At 40.2% G+C, this 21,639-nt stretch overlaps 1 protein-coding gene across 1 annotated transcript in view; it reads right to left on the bottom strand.

Annotated features, from left to right (window-relative positions):
- LOC149182191 (ABC transporter A family member 7-like) overlaps positions 1 to 21,639 on the bottom strand; it is a 299,560-nt gene that overhangs the window by 150,136 nt on the left and 127,785 nt on the right. The window contains exon 7 of the mRNA XM_089416795.1: positions 7,361 to 7,519. Within this exon, the coding sequence (XP_089272921.1) occupies positions 7,361 to 7,519 (159 nt within the window). The remainder of the gene's footprint in view (positions 1 to 7,360; positions 7,520 to 21,639) is intronic.

The following is a 21,639-nucleotide window of genomic DNA, read 5'->3' as shown; positions in this document are numbered from 1 at the left end:
CCTAGAACGTGCCTACATCTGGTGTCTATTGTTTTATGTGCTACTACTTTTGGTAATTGCTTGATGAACTAAAGAAAGGAGATATCAAGAATCATAATAATAAGAAACATCACAAGTAATTATCAAGATCAAGAAAATCTTTACTTCCTTTCTGATTTTCCCACACCTTTTGGTGAGTGACAGTGCCAAGTGTCCTTTTCACTATTAAATCACTCCCTTTGCCTTTATGACTTTGACCATGTCAAGGGATTTTATATGCCATGTATCATCATCATGTTTGTAGCATAGTAATGTTCCTAACTAGGAAAAACAGTGATATGCAAAGCAAAAACAAATTCAACACCGAGAAATCGAAACAATCAGCAAACACCCATATAAACACCATAAGTAAGAACCAGCAAAACCATTTTATTAATTCACTTGGAGCAAGTACAATAGTGTGGAAGAAATGCACCTGGGCTTTCCTAAATGGCAAGCATGAAAAAACCCAGGTGATCAAACAACAGCCCAAATGCTACACAAACCGCTGCTCCAAAGATGCTCTGCGCTACCAAAAATCTGCACTATCTGCTGGAAAGGATCTGTTGGAAACCCCACCTCTGGTGCCTAGAAAATTCTGTAAAATTAGTCTCAAGCTCCTCAACCAAAACCCACCAAAACACAGAAAGGGTTTGGCCTAGTTCTAACCCCCGAAATTCGGCCTCCAAATACCACGTCCTCCTCCAAGTGTTGAGAAATATGGCCTGCCTATAGCATGCTAGGAAAACCCTCCAAATCACTCCCAAAGGCTGAGATGCTCCCCACCAAGGTTTCCCTTACTTCTCCCGACAATCTCCAGCTCTCTAACTCATTCCCCAAGCTCCCATGTGTGCCCAGTTAAAGCCCTCTGCGCAGGTCCAAGATGTTGCAAATCGAACTGCCCACCTGCAGCAATCTCCTACTCTAAAACTCCCCCAAAATGTTGATCCTCCACTTAAACTCCAATACCAAAATTCGCCCGGAAATTGCTACCTGGAAGATCCCAGAAACAATCCATGTGTGCTCCCTTCCTGCGTCCTCCAGAAACACGCACTAGCGAAGCCAAAGGCTGAAAGATGTGCTCTAAAATTCCTCCAACTCTCCTCCAAGGTGGTGTTATTTTCCTTCCTAGGGTGGCACTCAAAGTCCCCCGAAGAAAGGTTGAGTTTCCCGCTTGGAAAACTCAATGTTGAACAGCTAGTAACCCGGCTAAGCAGCTCGAGCAACAAAATGAGTTTGATAGACAAAAGACCCTTTGAGTAGATGAGCTCCTCCTATTTATAATTTTGTGGGCCTTCCTCCCAATGTGGGCCCCTCTTCCTAGCCTTTCGATTTCCCCTCCAAGGCCATTCAAATTCCACACTTGGCCAAGTGCGTTTTTCCCATGTGGGTGGCCCCCACATTCCACTAACAAAATAATTCGGCCTCTTTCTCTCCTAAGTCCTTAAGTCAAAATTGGATGGGTTCCAAAGTCACCAAAAATTATCCAAAATTGTGGGAGATTAAACCTGTGACAAAATAATTTAGGAAGGGACATTACAGTCCTCCCCTCCCAAATGTTGCTTGCCCTCAAGCAACTTCAACGCTGGATGCTCCAAAATGTGCTCACCTTCCTAGGTGGCATCCTCATCTGGCAAGTTCTTCCAACGCACCAAAAACTCCCTAATAGTCCTGCTCCTTAGCTTCCTCTCCCAAGTCTCTAGAATGGCCTCCAGTTCCAAAACCAAATGCCCCTCATCATCTAGCGGGGATAACTTACAGTTGTTGTCCCAACACCTTCTTGAGGCATGAAATTTGGAAGATGTTGTGAATCTTGCTCCCCTAGGGAAGCTCCAACTCGTAGGCCACCTCTCCAACTCTCCTAACCACCCTATACGGCCCATACAAATGCGGTTGTAGCTTCTCGACACCTTTCTACTTCAAGGTAGACTGTCTATAAGGTTGTAACCATAGATACACCAAGGCCCCCACCTCAAAATGACTCTTAATCTGATGCCTATTAGCATACATGTTTTGTTGATTTTGTGTTGTCACTAAGTTGTCCTTGAGAACCTTGAGAATTTCTTGGCTCTCCAGGATCCAATCTTTGGCCTTTGGGGCCCGGTTGTCTCCAAAAACAATGCCAATGAAAGATAATGCATCATAACCATACAAAGCCCGAAAAGGTGACATACCAATGAACATGTGATGAGCGGTGTTGTAGCAATATTCGCCCAAGTGCAGCGATTGAATCCATGCCCTTTGCTGCCCAGTCACGTAGTTCCTGTGATACCCCTCCAGCCACTAGTTAACTCACTCGGTATGGCCATCTATCTGAGGGTGGTAGCTCGTGCTCAAGGTGAGGTCAGTACCCACTAATCTGAAGAGCTCCTGCCAGAATCCTCCCATAAACCTGTTATCCTTGATACTCACTATGTTCTTAGGGAGTCCATGTAAACAGAAAACCTCTTTGAAGAACAACTCTGCAACCTGAGGCTGAGTATCGAGTCAGAATGGCAAAGAAATGGGCATATTTGGTCAGTCGGTCAACCACCACATAAGATACAATCCTTGCCTTGCACTGTGCGAAGCCCTGTGATGAAATACATGGAGATACTCTCCCATTTCCCCTCAAGAATGGGAAGTGGGTGCAACAATCCTACTGGATGGGTCAACTCCCCTTTATTCCTCTGGCATGCCTCACACTCCTGTACGTACCTGAACACATCCCCCTTGAGGCCCTTCCAAGTGAAGCGCTCTGTGACTGCCACGTACGTCTTCCTGAACCCCTGATGCCCTGATAATGGCAAGTCATATGCTGCATGGAGTACCCTCTCCCTCAACTGCGAGCCTAGTACGAAAAATATTCGCCCCATGACCTCGGCCATCACCTGATAGCGCTCATCTGCATGTGTCCCCTCCAAGATCTTGCATGCTCGTCAGTCTTTAGAATATTCTACCAACAACTGGGCCTTCCAATCATGGCAAATGCTCATGAGTGAGAGGCCTGTGGGTCTCCTGGATAATGCATCAGCCACTACATTGTGCTTCCCCCGCACATACTCGATATCAAAATCATAGGCCTGCACCTTGTTGACCCATCTCTGTTGTCTATCATTGAGGCCTTGCTGCCCCATGAAGTGGTGAAGACTATTGTGATCTGTCTTCACCCGAAATTGGTTACCCACCAAGTACTATCGGAATTTGGCCAATGCATGCATGATGGCCAACATCTCATTGTCGTATATAGAATACGAATTCTCATGGGCCAGAAGCTTCCGGCTCCCGAAAGCAATGGAATGTCCATCCTGGGATAATATTGCCCCAATCCCCTCTCCAGATGCATCACACTCCACGGTGAATGGCCGAGTAAAATCCAAGAGTGCCAACACTGGACAACTACTCATCACCTCCTTGAGGCAATCAAAAGTTGACTGGGTTCCATCTGTCCATGCAAAATCCCCCTTGGTCAAAAGTCCGTGAGGGGTGCTGCCAACTGGGAGAATCCCTTGACAAAGTTCCAATAATATGTGCAGATGCCCAAGAACCCCCTCAGCGCTATCACATCTCTAGGCACCGGCCAGTCTCGAATAGCTCATATCTTCTCCTCATGCACCTTCACCCCATCTGCGCCAATGATGTGCCCCAAGTTTTTGGTCGTGCCATCATATGTAGGGAAGTACATCCTCCCAATAGTACACTGCAACTCATAGTTCTGTGTGCCCTGGCCTCCATAATTTTTACCCTTCTCATTCTGCTTGAGCTGGCAAAAGTCTCTGAAAGATAATGCCTCTCTAAAATCTACTCCCATGGACTGCCACTCCCTGAAATGCTCTCCCATAGGTGAATGATCCTCAACTCCTCCTGGTTCACCTTGCGCCAAAGGTAAGAAAGAAGGTAGTGTGGCTCAAGTTGGTCCACTAGAGGATGGAGGTTGCGCAGTGGGTGAAAGATGATCGAACTGTTGTGAGGCCCCCGAAGTCTCTCCAAATAGAAACTCCTAGTGAGTGCTTCGCTCCCGGTTCTGCATTTTGATCTCATCTAACATCTCCTTCTCCCCCTTTGCCAAATCGCTCAAAGCCTTCAAGAGACTATCAAAAGCAATCTCCTCTCTACTCTTGGGCTCCCCCATGTCTTCTGCTACCACTACCTTCCCACGGTCCTCTATGTCTGGAGTGATCTATAGCACCCTCTCCCTGCTCTGGTACCTTTGCCTCATGTAAGTAATATTTTGTCGATCCTCCTCACTCATAGGAAAATCCCCCACGGCTAAGCTAGAATCTGGACTCTGACACCACCGTAATGTTCCTAACTAGGAAAAATAGTGATATGCAAAGCAAAAACAAATTTGACACCAGAAAATCGAAACAATTAGCAAACACCCATATAAACACCATATGTAAGAACCAGCTGAGCCATTTTATTAATTCACTTGGAGCAAGTACAATAGTGTCGAAGAATTACACCTGGGCTTGCATAAATGGCAAGCATGACAAAACCCAGGTGATCAAACAACAGCCCAAATGCTACACAACTGTTGCTCCAAAGATGCTTTGCGCTACCCAGAAATCTACACTGTCTGTTGGAAAGGAACTGTTGGAAACCCCACCTCCGGTGCTTAGAAAATTCTGCAAAATTAGGCTCAAGATCCTCAACCAAAACCCACTAAAACCCAGAAAGGGTTTGGCCTAGTTCTGACCCCCAAAATTCAGCCTCCAAATACCACGTCCACCTCCAAGTGCTAGGAAATACAGCCTGCCTCTATCTTGTTGTAAAAGCCCTCCAAATCACTCCCAAAGGCTGAGATGCTCCCCTCCAAGGTTTCCCTTACTTCTTCTGGCAATCTCCAGCTCTCTAACTCATTCCCCAAGCTCCCACGTGTGCCCAGTGAAAGCCCTCTGTGCAGGCCCAAGAAGCTACAAATCGAACTGCCCACTAGCAGCAATCTCCTGCTCTGAAACTCCCCCAAAATGTTGATCCTCCACTGAAACTCCAATACCAAAATTCTCTCAGAATAGTTGCCCGGAAGATCCCCGAAACAATCCCTGCGTGCTCCCTTCCTGCGTCCTCCAGAAACACGCACTAGCTGAGCCAAAGGTTGAAAGATGTGCTCTAAAATTCCTCCAGCTCTCCTCCAAGGTGGTACAATTTTCCTTCCTAGGGTGGCACTCAAAGTCCCCCGAAGAAAGGTTGAGTTTCCCGCTTGGAAAACTCGGTGTTGAACAGCTAGTAACCTGGCTAAGCAACTCGAGCAACAAAATGAGTTTGATAGACAAAAGACCCTTTGAGTAGATGACCTCCTCCTATTTATAATTTAGTGAGCCTTCCTCCCCATGTGGGCCCCTCTTCCTAGCCTTTCAATTTCTCCTCCAAGGCCATTCAAATTCCACACTTGGCTAAGTGTGTTTTTCCCATGTGGGTGGCCCCAACATTCCACTAACAAAATAAGTTGGCCTCTTTCTCTCCTAAGTCCTTAAGCCAAAATTGGATGGGTTCCAAAGTCACCAAAAATTGTCCAAAATTGTGGGAGATTAAACCTATGACAAAATAATGTAGGAAGGGACATTACACACTTTTAACATGAATCCTCTAAAAATAACTTCCTTTTTCTAAAAATAGCAATAATAGACTTAAAGGCTGAAACATTCCTTTTCATAATAGCCATTTCCTTGGCATGTGTACATTATAACACTCATCAACCTTCCTCATTGAAGAGTGTTACTTGATACGGTTAACCTCCCTCAACCAATGTTTGATTTGTGGAGCTTTATTCTTTACAAATTGGAGCACTCCTTCATAGCTTCTTTCATAAAGTTACATGCTTGAAATGAGACTTCATTGATACTTGTCATTGTTACGTTGACATAAAACCCTCCACCAACTTCTTTAAAGGTGGGGATGCTCTTCAAGGCGATACCATCCTCCCTAAAGCTACTTTATAATTGTGCAAAAATCTTTGAATGTTAGTTTTCCTTAAACGTTGCCGAATACAAACACAGGAGAAGCCCCACAAAATTGCAAACATACATAAATGCTTGTTTCTTTGTTGGCTCCAGGATTTCTTTATCACCCACAGGTCAGCTATACACTGTAATCGCATTACCAGTCTGCTCATTCTCCTCAAATTAGGTGAAGAAACAGGATGTAAATAATCCATAAGAAAGGCAGTCAGCCGACATCCAACTTTCCACGCTTAATCAATACATGTGAACCCTTCTTCAAGCTTGATATAATCGTGGAAATTCTCTGAAGAATGTTAGCAACAGCTAATCAGGATTGCAGACTTAGCGTTACAACTACCATTTTGCCTCTCTGCCCATTTGAACCAGCTGTAGTGTCAAGTGTAATGTTAAGGTCAGATTCTTGTAGGAATGCATCTTTCCTTGGGTAAAATGAATAGAGTTATAATTTGTAAATCTGCTTCACAAATAAATTCAAATGCCAAACTATTCATGTCCAATTCTTTAGCTGCCCTCTCTTCTTCAAACCAAGCTTTGGCTCATTCTATTTAAATATTTAATAAAACTTCTAAGCGCTAACTGCCTACCATTTTGGGAGCAGTCCTCTAATTTTTTTGCACATGATCCAAAGAAACTTGTTAGAATAAAAGACCCCAAATAATGATACCATTTCAGAGCGATGTTGTGAAAGATTCAAGTCCACAGTTACTATCATCAATATTACAAATTTTTAGTCCTTTCCAGAAAATCCCAAGCCTTGCCTTCAACACTATTTCAGTACATAAAAATTCCCTGTAAAATAGTTTTAAGTTGGCTAGTTAATTTTGGAATCCAAGCAAATAGCTTGTACGGATGTTTACTGTTGATCTCTGCCGTAACTTTTGTTCTTTCTATGGCCACCATAACTGCATCAGATTTATCAATGATAGAAACTATCACCCAGCAAGAATGACTTTTTAGGAGACAAACTTTGAAATCAATAAGTGAGTATTTAAAACATTGTTTCAAGAATATAACTAGTCACAGAGAATTAGGATGAAGCTTTTTAAAATTTTCAAATGTAAGTACGAATTGGTGCTTGTTAGGTGAACACCACAGTTAGCAATACGCATTCCTACTGTAAGTTTCATCATATCCACCTCACGTCAAACCAAATATGTAATATGCATGAACATGCAATATGTGTGATAAGATAAGATCACTTTAATAATGTCTGACAAATGACCACAAAAGTAGGTAAAATGGACTGAACATACAATGTGAGGATTGTATTGTATTTATGCGTCCTGGATTCTTTTCATTCACACTTCTATACCTTCATAAATGCATGGAAGAGAATTCAACTTATATCTTTTCCATAATTAATTAAACAAACTTATATAATTCAGTGTATTGATACTTACAGGAAAGAGTAGCTCAATAACCCACAAGAAAAACAATGGACCAAGAAGTGAAGAGAAGTCAATTTCAAGTTTTGTTGCAGGTTTTGGCATTTCCTTGACAAACTCAAGTGGCATTTGCACATTTGCACCTTTCAGTAGATGAAGAAACGCTTGTGAAACCTGGGTTTGAAAAATGAACAAATATTACTACGAAAACATATTCCTGCTCTTCTGTCTTCCTCTTTTTTCAATACATAGCACATGCATAAAGAAAATACCTTCTTCAGCATAACAATTATAGTACGACAGAAATGTTATAACTTATATCTGAAAGGAACAAGTTAATTAAGGTGACAAACATGATGGACTAAGATTTCAATGCAGTAGGTTCACACCAAAAATCTACTAGAAATGTTGAAAAATCTCAATTTATATCTTTGTTAGATTATATAGGCTAGATAAATAGATATATTATTTATTACATATAATTCAATTTATCTAAGTTCGTCTGTGTATTGTTAGAGCAATCTCTGCACATTGCAGGCCTATAGCACTTACGCAGTGTTGGATCTTTGAGCCCTGTGAGCCCAAGAACTTCATATACAGTGAAACCATGAGCTCATGCTATGCAATCTCACTGTCACCATCAATGCAGTGGGAAAGAGCTATGATGATGGGTGTTTTGCACATCACTGGGATAATCATTAGTATTGTGGGTCTTTAATTGCGCTCTCTATCCTAAGCAACACTTGTCCAAGCTACACAGACTAACACTCCTTAGAGAGGAAGTGTTCTGCATGACACTCAGCGTATCTCTGAAGAAGATGAATCTAGCCTTCCCCAAAGCCTTCGTTAGAATGTCTGCTACCTGTTGATCTATAGGTATATACTGTAGCTGAATTGCCCCACGCTGTACACAATCCCTGGTGAAAGAATACCTGATGTTTGTATGCTTAGACCTGTCATGAAACACCAGATTCTCAGATAGCATGATGCAACTTTGATGGGCGTAGTGTATCACTGTCGTCTCTACCCTCTAACCAAACCAGGCTACTAACAGCTTCCAAAGCCAAATGGCCTCGCATGTTGCCATGCTAACTGCTATGTACTCTACTTCTGCAGAGCTCAGTGCCAGGGATTTCTACTTGTTGTTGTACCAAGAGACAACTCTTGATTGTTGATTTTTGGTAGCATCATATGTGCTTTGTTGAAATTTGATGACTAAAAAAAAGTTTCCTGCAATCCCAACCCGATTTTAATATCATCTTATCACTCCCATTCATTTAAATGCCCTTTCCCATAAACATACATTCAACATATAGAATTATGGAGATGAAATTTTCAGATTAAAACACATGGGACTGTCAACACATGCTGAAAATAAATATGAACATAACCAAACTAGCAACACACATAAAAATACACACAGATTTTTGGTCAACTTAAACCCAGGCAAAACCCCTTCAATCTTCTCCGGGCAAAACCTGTTAGAGAGCTTTTCAAATTTATTTATCTTTCAAGCTCAGGAAAAATACATTTGTAGACAAAACAAAACAGCAAAATACAACTTAACTCTTCAACCCAAAACTCCTTGAAAACCATGCCCACTTTGCCTTGATTTCCATGCCCACTTGAAGCTGAAAATATGTACTATACGGATACCACTGTATGGACTCCGTACAGACTGTATGGATTTCCATACCATTGTACGCCCTGTATGGATTTTTTTTTCAGAAACTTCTCTCAAACAGCGTGCATCTCACAGCATGCAATGGTGTTTGTACTATACCTTCTGATGTCTTCTATGCCTTGATTTCCATGCCCAGCTTTGCCTAGAAATCACTCCTTCAGCGTGCTGCAACAAATTTCTCCTTCAGATCTTTTCTCTAGCTCTCAACCTCCTTTCTCCAATCTGCTCATGAAGAATTAACGCAGTTTCTCTTTTCTTTTCCCCCTTTTGTTTCCCTAAATGACTTTTGGACAACCCTAAGATCTAATGGCTCTGATTCATTTAGATTAAGGGATGAGAATAATTGTGCATTTAATTCTCACTTTCTATTTTTTAACTCACCCATTAAATAAAGTACCCACATTGTACTTTATGTCTAAAGTCACTTTTCACTTTATAATTTAACATTGACTTTACCACTTATAAAGTCACTTTCACTTTATAAAGTCACACTTAGGAAAAGAAATATTTTGGACACTTTTCCCTAGGTAGAGACTAACCCATGGGAAACCACTTGTCCAAGGTACATTAAAAATCAACATGCTCTAAGTCTAAAATTTTGCAGGGAGGCTTGGGCACATGTATTCCAAAGAACCCAGAAAGCATTTTGGGAAATTCCACACGAAGACAGTTTTATTAAAATAATTGACTATTTTGAATGGGTCCCTACATCTAAACTTAGGAAATTAAAATTATTAACGAGTATTAATCTAACTGTCGTGTAACTTCTAGAAGAAGACGAGGATCAAGCAGAAATGATCTTAGCCATTGATTAGCTTCCAATTTGGGTCGTTGAATGTTAACGAGAAGATTATTTAAGGAGGCTTGAGGGTCATTTGGAAGACACACGAAGAGTTGATCAGTTAGATAGAAATGTTGAAGCTAGAGGCAGCGCAGTGATTTCGTAGTGATCACGCAAAGAGGGGCAGAGAGTTTTGGTTGGAGTATCTTCTCTGGAGCCAAGAATACTCAGCTGAGAGGCAGAGTGACACACAAAGGAGCAATGCAGTGCCCAAAGAAGGTGACGCAGAGCTAGGAAGGACTTATGCAAAGCAGCGCAGAGCCTCCCACGCAGAGGTCCGAAATTTGCTGGAGGGTTTGACGTTCTGAGTCGAGAGGGCTGGAGTCAGCTCCTGAGAGAAAATCGATTCAGCAAGAGGTGACCCATGCCTTAGAGATTGTGATGCAGGACCACGTAGTGACTGCGTAGGTGCAGAGCAGAAGTAGCTGGGGACTCATTGGTTCAGCTGTCGAATCAGCCGAGACATGCAATGTAGAGTGAGGTAATCTCACTAATTTCTTCTACCCAATGATATTCTCTGTACAGAATCGCCAGCAAGGCATCCAGAGGTTGTATTCAGAAATAACTTCTAAAAACCCTCAAATCTGTTGCACCAGTTTTCCCGCATTTAGTTTTTTAGGGACATTTGTCCAAAAATAACTGTCATTTGTGTTTCGGCATATTATTTTAAATGGTGTAGGCTGCAGTGTATGTATTTCAATGTTTGTCGTAAGAAACTGCAAATAACTTGTTCATGTAAATCTAACAAGTAGGAGAAATATCATCAGTTGCTGCAGTAGGGATTCCGTTGTAGGAATTTTCACATGGTATCAGAACAATGCAAGTGAAACAAGAAGAATGGAGCCAGAAAACCCAGCGTTGAGCAGAGAAGGAGATCGAATAGCTGTAGAAGGTAGCAGTTCGAATCCTCAGAGGGATTGCGCAGTCCAAGCCAAGAGAGTTGAAGTTTGGAGGAAAGTCTCTCTCTGAGTGAGTCGACAGAGAGAAAGGGCTTCCAAATCGAAATATTGTCGTGACAGAGGGAGCAACGCAGCAGCGTCAGCATGAGGAAGAGTTGGTGGGACGCAGTTTTTCTGCAGGCAGTTTTGCTGGGTAGAAAATCATCAGAAGGGAGAGGAGAAGCATAGTGAGGAAATTTTTTCCTCAGTAGACTTCTCGCCACGAAGTTCGTTTTCTTATTGCTTAAGCAGCAGCAGTAAGAAACATAGATGAGCAGTTCGACATTTCTGTGGCAGGGATGGCAGCCAGTGGAATGAGAGATCAGGACAGGTTGGATGGGGCATCCAACTATGTGATCTGGAAGGCAACGATGTCGTGCCTTCTAGATAGCATTTTCTCAAGGTTTATGTCGACAACGTGGTGGCTGAGCCCGCAGATCCAAATCAGCTGAAGAAGTACAAGGGAGAAATAGCGAAGGCCAAGAGGATGATCCTTGATGGGGTAAAGGATCATGTGGTCTGTCACATTACTAGTAGAGGGACTGCTAAGGAGATGTGGGATGCCTTGGAAATGTTGTATCAAGGATCTTCCAAGCAATGGAAGATGTACATAGAGCAGAAACTGAGATCTGCACAGATGCAGAAGGGGGAGCGCATAGATCCATTCCTCACGAAGCTTCAGGAGACCCGGGATGAGTTAGCAATTGTGGGGTCTACGCCTCAAGGTCCTGTGATGGTGAGACTGACCCTAAACTCAGTCTCAGAAGAGTGGCAAGTCTTTGTCCATAGCATCGTAGGCAAGCTAGCTTTGCCAAACTGGGATAGTGTGTGGGCAACTCTCAAGCAAGAAGAGTCGAGGAGAGATCTAGTCAAGTGTAAGCTTGACGAAAGCAATAAGAGTGGGTTGAAGCCCAAGGAGGAGGAAGAAAATGCAGCCCTTACATCCAAAGGGCAGCAAGAGCAGCTGAGGCAAAAGAAGGACATTTCGAAGATCAAATGCTTCAAGTGCGATGAAATGGGTCACTATGCAACAAAGTGTCCTCTCAGGAAGAAGGACAAAGATAAGAAGCACGATCCAAAGGCTGCACCCACGAAGATCAAGGAGGAGGAGTTTTCCATGACAGCCGAGATACTTCCAAGAGGGAGGTGGGTTGATTTAGAGTTGTAGTTCAAAAGAGCTACAGATGGGCATGATCTTGAGGATCCCACCTCTAGGATCAATTCCTTGCTACAGGATCCCAAATCAGAAGTAGCAGGATGGACCAGTATCAGTCGATGCAGAGGACTATTGGAGCGACAGATGCAGTGGCTAGAACGCCAAGTCTGAGCAGCATAGTGCAGAGTTGCAACAGTGTAAGGAGGCACAATGCAGTAGCAACAGCAACGCAATTGCTTCAGAGACATAGCGTGGGACTCGTAGCAATCAGTTCTTAAGCATTGAGATGCATCTGTGTTGAACACTTGTTCAGTAATTTGGGATGTTTTTTCCATTGTTGATGCAAAAGCAACAGCAGTTTGCAGTGCAGAGGCAGTTGGTAGTGGTAGTGCGAGCAGCAACATGGATGCAAAATTCAGAGGGAGCTATAGTACGGATGCAGTGTTGACAGTGGTAGTGTCAGCAACAGTACAACTGCAGCAGCAACGCAGTACTTGGTGGACAGCATGTCAGACATCGGCAACGCAAAGGACGATGTTATGAAGTCAAGGTGATGCTTCAGTGGGAGGCATTGCTAGAGCACTTTCCTCGCTAAGAGGGAGTGTTGATTTCTGGTAGCATTGTATGTGCTCTAAGTCTCAAATTTTGCAGAGAGGCTTGGGCACATGTATTCAAAGAAGCCAAAAAGCGTTTTGGGAAATTCCACCCGGAGACAGTATTATTAAAATAATTAATTAATTTTAATGGGTCCCTAAGTCTAAACTTAGGAATTAAAATAATAAATGGGTATTAATCTAACTATGGGTGTAACTTCTAAAAGAAGACAAGGACCAAGCAGAAATGATCTTAGCCATTGATTAGCTTCTAATCTGGGTCGTTGAATGTCAACGAGAAGATTATTTAAGGAGGCTTGAGGGTCATTTGGAAAACACACAAAGAGTTGATCATTCAAATCAAATTGTTGAAGCTAGAGGCAGCGCAGTAATTTAATAGTGATCATGCAGTGAGGGGCAGAGAGAGTTTTGGCTGGGATATCTTCTCTAAAGCCAAGAATACTCAGCAGAGAGGCATAGAGACACATAGAGGAGGCAATGCAGTGCCCAGAGAGGGTGATGCAGAGCTAGGAAGGGCTCACGCAAAGCCTCCCACGCAGAGGTCCGAAATTTGCTAGAGGGTTTGACGCAGAGGTCCGAAATTTGTTGCAGGGTTTGACGTTCTGAGCCGGGAACCACAGAGTAATTGTGAACTCTAGAAATAGAATTGCGAGTGAAGCATCAAAATTGATAGCTTGTTGCCTTGAATGTAAAAATACACGAGGTATTTGTAATAATTTATTTATTATATATAAAAATGTACAAGTGATGTAGAATGTTACAATGAGGACCCGCATATATACCTAAGCAGGTGTCCTTTCATGACTTTTCACTTAACTGATGACTACTTAACATAATAATTACTTGATTATTTAATATTTACATTTATTTATATTTATTTATGTTTATTTTATTTTATCCAATTTCTGTTCGTAACATTGCCCTTCCCTTCAAAAGCTTTGTCCTCAAAGCTTATTGTTGGCAATTGTCTTGCAATTGTCATCTCGACATATTGAAACTCCCTGTCACTGGCTATGTCTATCATTGAATTTCTTTTTCATTTCGTCACTGATACTGTTGCTCCCCATTTTGGATTTGTTAATTTATTCCTCCTTGCTATGCCATCGGATTTATATTATAGCTCTGAATTTAAATGATATGTCGAATCAGCGTGTGGTCACGTTGCTTGACCCTTTCACCATTGACCCTTCGCAGAACGATGCTTGACAACAGGGAGGAGACAACAACGTTTAAACATGTATTGGATGTCGGCAACAGCGGAAAGGCAAGTGGTATGGAGATGGGCCGCTATTGAGTTTTGATGCCTCACCACCCAATTCAAAATCGTCATAGCAAATTGGACAAGTGGAAGCAATACTGTTATTGTTATTCACATGTTCCTCCGAAATCATTATGTTAGGCAGCTGCTGGACAATGGCTCTATCTGCGGACGGGACTACTGCGTGTTCCAATCCTTCGAACATCTCGATGATGGTTCATGCCCTTTTCTCTACCTCCTCTAAAGACTGTTGAGTTTCTTCAACACGATCAAAAATTTCGGCTATTGCCTGCTCAATAATCTGTGTACGAGGATGATCTACTGGTTCTTCTCGAGACTGACGGGGAACACCAATTTCTTGTATCTCATTATGATAACCGTGCTCCTATATAGTGGATGTTCTTTCAGCCGATGGTGTTGTTGTGCTTTCAAATTCGTTATACGTCTCTTGATGAAGAGGCAATACTTCATTTAATTTTGCCAGCTGACGAAGAATATCTTCTGTCTCGTGAAGAATTTCGTCCAAGTAATTATCAAACTGATCTAGTGATTGTTCGTCGGAAAGGATTATGCTATTGTTATCCAAATATGTTGAATGTCTATGATGAGGAGGAGATGAGGCTGACACACTATTGTTGGACGGTGAGGGGGTGGAGGAATCTGACCCTCTTCCACCCTGCACGCTCTTGCTTCTCTGCTATCCTGGCGCTCTTTCTCTGTGGTCTTCCATCTCAATATATTCAAAAATGAATAGATGCGCACTTGTATTTGTGAAGCAACAAAACTTATAAACTTCGGGTATTCCTTGAATTGGAGCTTTGGGTTCCAAAACACCATCTTTAATCTTTCGCTGCCTTGGTGTATCTTGTAGTTTTTGTTTGGCCATTGCTAGTTGGTGTTGGGCCATGAATACGACCACTTTGTAACACTTATTTCATCCATTTTTACTCTTCTCTATTATATCATTTATTATAATTTATTATATAAATCCATTTTATGATGATTTATGCTCTTATATTATTTATTCTCCTTTATTTCTAATAAATTGATGATTATGCATTATTTTACCAATGATAGTTCTAATAAGTTGGTTATAACATTATTCACCATTTTTAGCCTCCAAAGTAATTTCCAGATTGAAGATTTGATTTTTAAATCTGCCAACTCATAAATTCGCTGGTTTAAGGAGTGACAGTTTTGCGGTTGAGATTCTGAGCAAATGAAGACGAATTTGAGAAATCCGGAACATGGGTTTTGTCCAGAACGGGCCCAATTAACTTTGACAAAGAACGGTTTGCCCAAATTCGGCTTGTACAGGGAGAAACGCAGGGTTCTTTGAGCACGATTTTCTCAGATTTGCAGTTGCGGCCGTCCTCCAAATCTCAGCTGCAAACCCAAATTCGTCTTGCTTTTGTTGAGAGATGAAAGGAAATATATTTTCTTGTTGATCATCTGGTTAGAATCAACCCAAATTTGTAAAACAAATCATGTTGTAATTATCTATGCTCTCTGATCTTTCTCTATTTAAATGAGAACAAAGATCAGAGAGGGGGAGACGTGATGATGGATTTGGGGAATGAGAAATGATGGACAACGATGGTGGATTATTCATGCTGTAATTCTTAAGCTTTTGCTGTTGTAATGATTCCACAATTGGCTGATTAATAAATGATTTGGGAGTGCTGTTCATTTTTCTCATTCTGAAGTAACCCCGCAGCGTCCGCTGGCGGCTAAGGGCCCAGCCTCTGGTGGAGTACGCTGCTGCTGCTGCTGTATATTATCTTTTTGGTTTATGCGTGATTTGTATTATCAGCTTGAATTGGTAATCTGGTGTGTTTTATTATCTTATATTGCAGTTCTATTATATTTCATATATCGTTCTCTGCAACAAGAAAGTCGTAATGTGCATTCTGATCTTATAACGTATTGCTATCTCTTTAAAGTCGTTAATGTAACATTGATGTTCTCTACAGAATGCTATTGTTATTTAATTGCGGAGTAATCAAGCTGCAACCTTCTTAAGCTGGTATTACTGTATTTGTCCATGGTTTATACTTCATACGATTGCTGTTCAATTGACATTGTGGTTCCATCATGAATTGTAATTGTTACCCTTTCTAACCAGGATTAATACTTGCGTATCAGACTCAGATTACCATTTCTTAATATCCCTGTACGCTGTGTGTATTATTTATTTTAGCACTGTAGGCTGTTCCATATTTCATTTCTAATTAGTTGCCATTCTATTTCCGTTTGTTGTCTGATTTATTTGATTTGGCTTGGTTGTTGTTTGCTTCCATTAAATTAGAGTTTGCCGTTCAGTTCTTTTAATTCCAGTTGCTATTCCATTTACGGCCATTCCATTTTAGACTTGCTATTCCATTTCCTGTTTGCTGTTCTATTTTACTTTCTGCTGTCCATTTACTTGCATTTATTGTTTTGGTGTGAGAGAAGGTCTAAGGCTGTAGTGAGCCTCAGCAAGTCGCTGCTTAGCTCCCAGACCTATGGTCCATGCTCTAATTTCCTTTCCATCAGTTTCTAGAGGGATGGGTTATCACTTCCGCACCCTTGACTGATAAGCTGTCTTGTGTGATTTTATCCTTTTGAAGTAATTTAGTCATAGTTTAGCACCCGTCTACTCTTGTGTTCTCTGAACGCTATACTACTAAACATTACTCTTGACTAAATAGCCGCCTCAGACAGAGTACACTCTTGAAATAAAAAGTCGTCCCTGGGTTGATAATTAATGTGAAGGTAATTAGGAGTTCGAAAGGCACCTTTTTATCGCTCCACATTTTGGCGCCGTTGCCGGGGAGAGTGTAGCCATTTCTAAAGAGTAGTGTGAATCTGATGAGTGCCTGCTAGGGAAGAGTTGGATCTTAAAAACGGAAGGTAAGAACCTGCGTACGGAGCATGTAAAAGCCCTGCTCCCCCGTCCGCTTTCCAGCAGGACTGTTAAATAACTTAGAGTAGAAATAGATGTTTGAATTTTTGTGTGAATTATTAGGAAAAATAGAAATTTAAAAAAAAAATGAATCACATGATTTCACTTAAGTGGTGATGTAAGCACCACCCATTTCACTAACTAATTGACAGGAACAATTGAAGAAGGAGCCTCGAAGAAACACATGAAGAACATCTTCTATTATGGTAAGAAATGGCTCACGATTCTACTTTTGAATTTCCTATCAAAGATCTAGGAGTGACACAAATGCACATAATTCCCCCATCTTTACCAAATTTTCATGGTTTAGCAAATGAAGATCCACATACATTTATGTTTGAGTTTGAAATACTTTGTAGAGGATATCATTATTGTACTAATGATCAAAGATTGAAAGTGTTTCCTCTTACTCTAAAAGAAGCAGCTCTCCGATGGTTCATGAGCCTAGGTGGGAATTGCATCCAATCATGGGAGGACATGAAGAACATATTCTTGAAGAAGTACCAAGACTATTGCAAAGCCAATGAAGATATTTTCTATATGATACAAGGGGAAGATGAAAGTTTGGAGGACTATGTAGATCGATTTCATTATAACCTTCAAAAATCAAAGCATAAGCATTTGGAAAAAGAGATCTTAAAAACACTCCTTCTTAAAGGAATCAAAGATGAATTTTTAGAACTTTTAAATCTGATAGGAAAAGGTGATGTTTTTCAGTTATCATATGATGATGTTTGTGAGTTGTGCATAAGGTATTCAAGAGGAATCTCCAAGGCTGGTAAGAATCCTAGAGATGTTTTTTCTTTGTTTTCCAAATCTGCTACAAGAACAGGAGACATAAGAGCTGAAATCAATGTGTTATTTGAACATTTTAAAGTTGATTTTATTAGCTCTCTAAATGAAAAATTGGATGTTTTGCAGGTTCATAAAAATGAAGAATTTGATGAAATGTTTTGTTCTCATGACCGAAAGGAGCATCTCATAGATATTCACTCTTCCTTATCTAGGATGGAAGTAGCATATCAAAGAGGTAAGAAAGCTGCAACAAGGCCTATAGGTATGGTTCAAAACACTTTTTCTCCATTGTCATACTTGCATAATCCATTATGGAATGTTAATGTGTTAGGGCAGCCATGTCAATTTCAATATAACCACCTATCTTGTTTACAAGTTGAGTCTGGTTCATCTTATGATGGCATGACTACTCTCCCTCATCTTGTAGCACATGCACATTCTCCATATTCTCCACCAGCTCTTTCACAACACCTTGCTTGCCCATCAAAACCATTCACACAACCCAATCAGCCACATCATCAAAATGCTCCATTCCATACACATTTTCCTGCTCAACTAATTCCACACCCTCACCATAATAAGCCAGTACAACATGCTTACAATGTTGAGCTGGCAAATTTACCCACCCTTCCCACCCATTCTATCTCACATGTGTTATTAGAGAAAACCTACAATGAGATTCAGAATGTTTCAAATGCAAAAATTGTAGAAGCTATGGAAGAAAATGAGGTTTCTTTTACTATGCATCAACAAACTATTTTAAAAGCTCAAGAACTTCATGATATGATGGCTATGCGAAATCAAGAAAGTAAAGGATATATTGAAGATTGGTTTCACTCCATCATTTGTTTGCAACATCACTCTATGCTTCAACAATTTTTGATACCATTTTTTGAAGGGAAGTTGGCTTCTCATACCCTAATATCCATTAACATGCATTTTTCAAATTTGGGTATGTGCATACGTGAAGCCGTATTTCGAAAATGGCTTCACTGGAAGTACTCATACACGTAGTCATATTCATCCTTCAATCAAAGTAGGTTACTGAAAAAAAAAAAAAAAAAAAAATGACATAAATAAGTGCATTTTGTTCTTTTGTAAAACTAGTTGTTTTTGTTGCAACATGCTATCGAAATCAACATCGGTGATAATTTTTTTAATAATTTGTGTATGTAGATGATTCATAATAGAAATAATAAGTTCTACAAACACTCATTTTCATTTTTATCACCAATTTGAAAAAATGCTTGAATTTCATTTTTTTGGCTTGCGGGCTTGATGAACTTTCTGGAAAAACAGTCGGGACAGTCATGTTTTGAGGGACTAAAAGTCAATATTTTTAAAACCTGTTTCTACCCTAGGTAGCCCTTGATGTCTACTTTCTAACCCAATTTGAATCACTCAATTTGGATTTGAAACGAAAAAGTTAGAACCAAAACATTGACAGGGTGTCTAGCGGGCAGCTCAGGAACAGAGTTGGGACAGTCAGTTTTTGGAGGCCTAAATGACCATATTTTTAAAACCTGTTTCTACCCTAGGTAGCCCTTGATGTCTACTTTCTAACCCAATTTGAATCACTCAATTTGGATTTGAAACGAAAAAGTTAGAACCAAAACATTGACTGGTTATCTAGCGGGCAGCTCAGGAACAGAGTTGGGACAGTCAGTTTTTGGAGGCCTAAATGACCATATTTTTAAAACCTGTTTCTATGGTAGATTCCCCTATGAATCTAGTTTACAATGCAATTTGAATCACTCATTTTCGATATCGTATGGGGAAGTTATGATCAAAATACTGACTGTCTATCGTAAATCAGCACTCTTAAAACTATGTCTTTCTGGCTGTTCCTTACAGTATTTGACCTATCAATTCTTCTTGTATTCAAAACCTGTTTCTATTGGAGATAAATAAATTAATCTACTTTCATTTCCAATTTGAATCATTCGAATCCGACATCAAACGAAATATCAACTGTTGGTCTAAGTCGGGTAATCGACAATGACTCTATTATGCAGGTTGTTCTAACTAAAATTGACATATCATATCATTGAATCTTTAAAACATGTTTCTACTGGAGATAAACCTTTGAATTAGCTCTCATTTGCCTTTGGAATCACTCAATTTTGACGAAAAACAAAGAAGTTGTGATTAAAACACCGCTGGTTAGTATGGTCGACCACTGCTCTCCCGCAGGTGACAAATAAATTTTACTTTGTGGATTTGTTATACAGAGTAACTACTTGTTGTTTTTTGCATAATTCTTGGATTAGGGGAGCCCGATCACCTCTCTTTTTCCATGATTGAATGTTTTATTGCAGGTAAACACTCGTTTTTTGCAGGTCCTGGGAAAATAAAGAAGGTCAACTTATGGACGAGTGATTTTTCAAAGAAGTTTTTATAAAACAAAGGAATTTTATCCAAATCATTACCCAACGGATTCATAATAGAACAAATGAAGAATTGATTTCAATTTCAAGATTCATGTCTTGTCACAGCTGCCAAAACATTTTTCAAAAAGATCATTTTTTTTATATAATATCATAGCTGTTGTAACTTAATTTACATATTGTTTTTTAAATAAAATGTTGTTTCTTTTCTAATTTCTTTTATATTTTGTGTTTCAGGTGTTGCTTCATTCAAAAGCATCAATGCAGTGAACAGCTAATTCATTCTTTGCGTGTTTGCATTTTATGGTTGTGTATTTTGCTGTTCATTTTCTAAAGGAACAGCATTTGTGTGCATTTTTGTCGTTCCTGCTGTTCCTTTTTCAAAGGGACATCATTTTCGTTTTGCTATCTATTTTCGAAAGGAATAGCACTTTTTGGTTCAGCCATTCATTTTGTTGTTCCTTTTTCACAGTTCATTTTGCTGTTCCTTTTCGAAATGGAACAGCTGCTGTTCCTTTTCGAAATGGAACAACACTTCTGCACTTTCACGTTGGGTGTGTTTTTGCTGTTCCTTTTTCAAAAAGAACAACATTTGGTGTGTTTTTTATGTTCCTAGGAACAGCAGTTCGTGTTTTTGCTGTTCCTTTTTTCAAAAGGAACAGCAGTTTGAGTTTTTGTTGTTCCTTTTTCAAAAGGAACAGCAGTGCGTGTTTTTGCTGTTCCTTTTTCAAAAGGAACAGCAGTTTGAGTTTTTGTTGTTCCTTTTTTCAAAAGGAACAGCAGTTCGTGTTTTTGTTGTTCCTTTTTCAAAAGAAACAGCAGTTTGAGTTTTTGCAGTTTGAGTTTTTGTTGTTCCTTTTTTTAAAAGGAACAGCAGTGCGTGTTTTCGCTGTTCCTTTTTCAAAAAGAACAGCAGTTTGAGTTTTTGTTGTTCCTTTTTCAAAAGGAACAGCAGTTCGTGTTTTTGTTGTTCCTTTTTCAAAAGGAACAGCAGTTTAAGTTTTTGTTGTTCCTTTTTCAAAAGGAACAGCAGTTCGTGTTTTTGTTGTTCCTTTTTCAAAAGGAACAGCAGTGTGAGTTTTTCCTGTTCCTTTTTTTTTCAAAAGGAACAGCAGTGCGTGTTTTTGTTGTTCCTTTTTCAAAAAGAACAGCAGTTTGAGTTTTTGTTGTTCCTTTTTCAAAAGGAACAGCAGTTGCGTTCCTTTTTCAAAAGGAACAGCAGTTTCGCGTTTTTTGTGTGTATTTTTGCTTTTTTTTTGTATGCATTTTCTTTGTTGTTCCCTACACAGAACACCACTTTCTTTTTGAGTGTTTTTGTTGTTCCTTCAAAAAAGACAACACTTTGAGAGTATTTTTGAGGGCAACCCTTTCCTTTCTCTTGTGGGATTATTCATAGTTCAGCTCAACCACATTCTCCTGATTCTCTTTCATGGCATGAAGTACACTATTTTTATGAGGACAGGAATTATGGATTCTTTTGAAACGAGTTATTATCATTTACGTTATGATCTTTAACAGGACAGCTCCTTGATGTTAGATTCTTTTCAAAAAGGGACACAATTATTTATATATTACTTTACTGCATTGTTTTCTGCTGTACATGATACTGATTGATCATCTTAATACCATGCTGGTTCCACCCTTCCTGGTTATAATCTTCTCTGTCTGTAATAAATG

This window comes from Pinus tabuliformis, chromosome 3_2 (assembly GCF_031772625.1).
Source record: "Pinus tabuliformis cultivar Carrire ecotype Pingquan chromosome 3_2, CPIR1, whole genome shotgun sequence".
NCBI lineage: Eukaryota > Viridiplantae > Streptophyta > Pinopsida > Pinales > Pinaceae > Pinus > Pinus tabuliformis.
The sequence above is the reverse complement of the archived record's forward strand: the minus strand, read 5'-3'. Positions and strand labels throughout refer to the sequence as shown.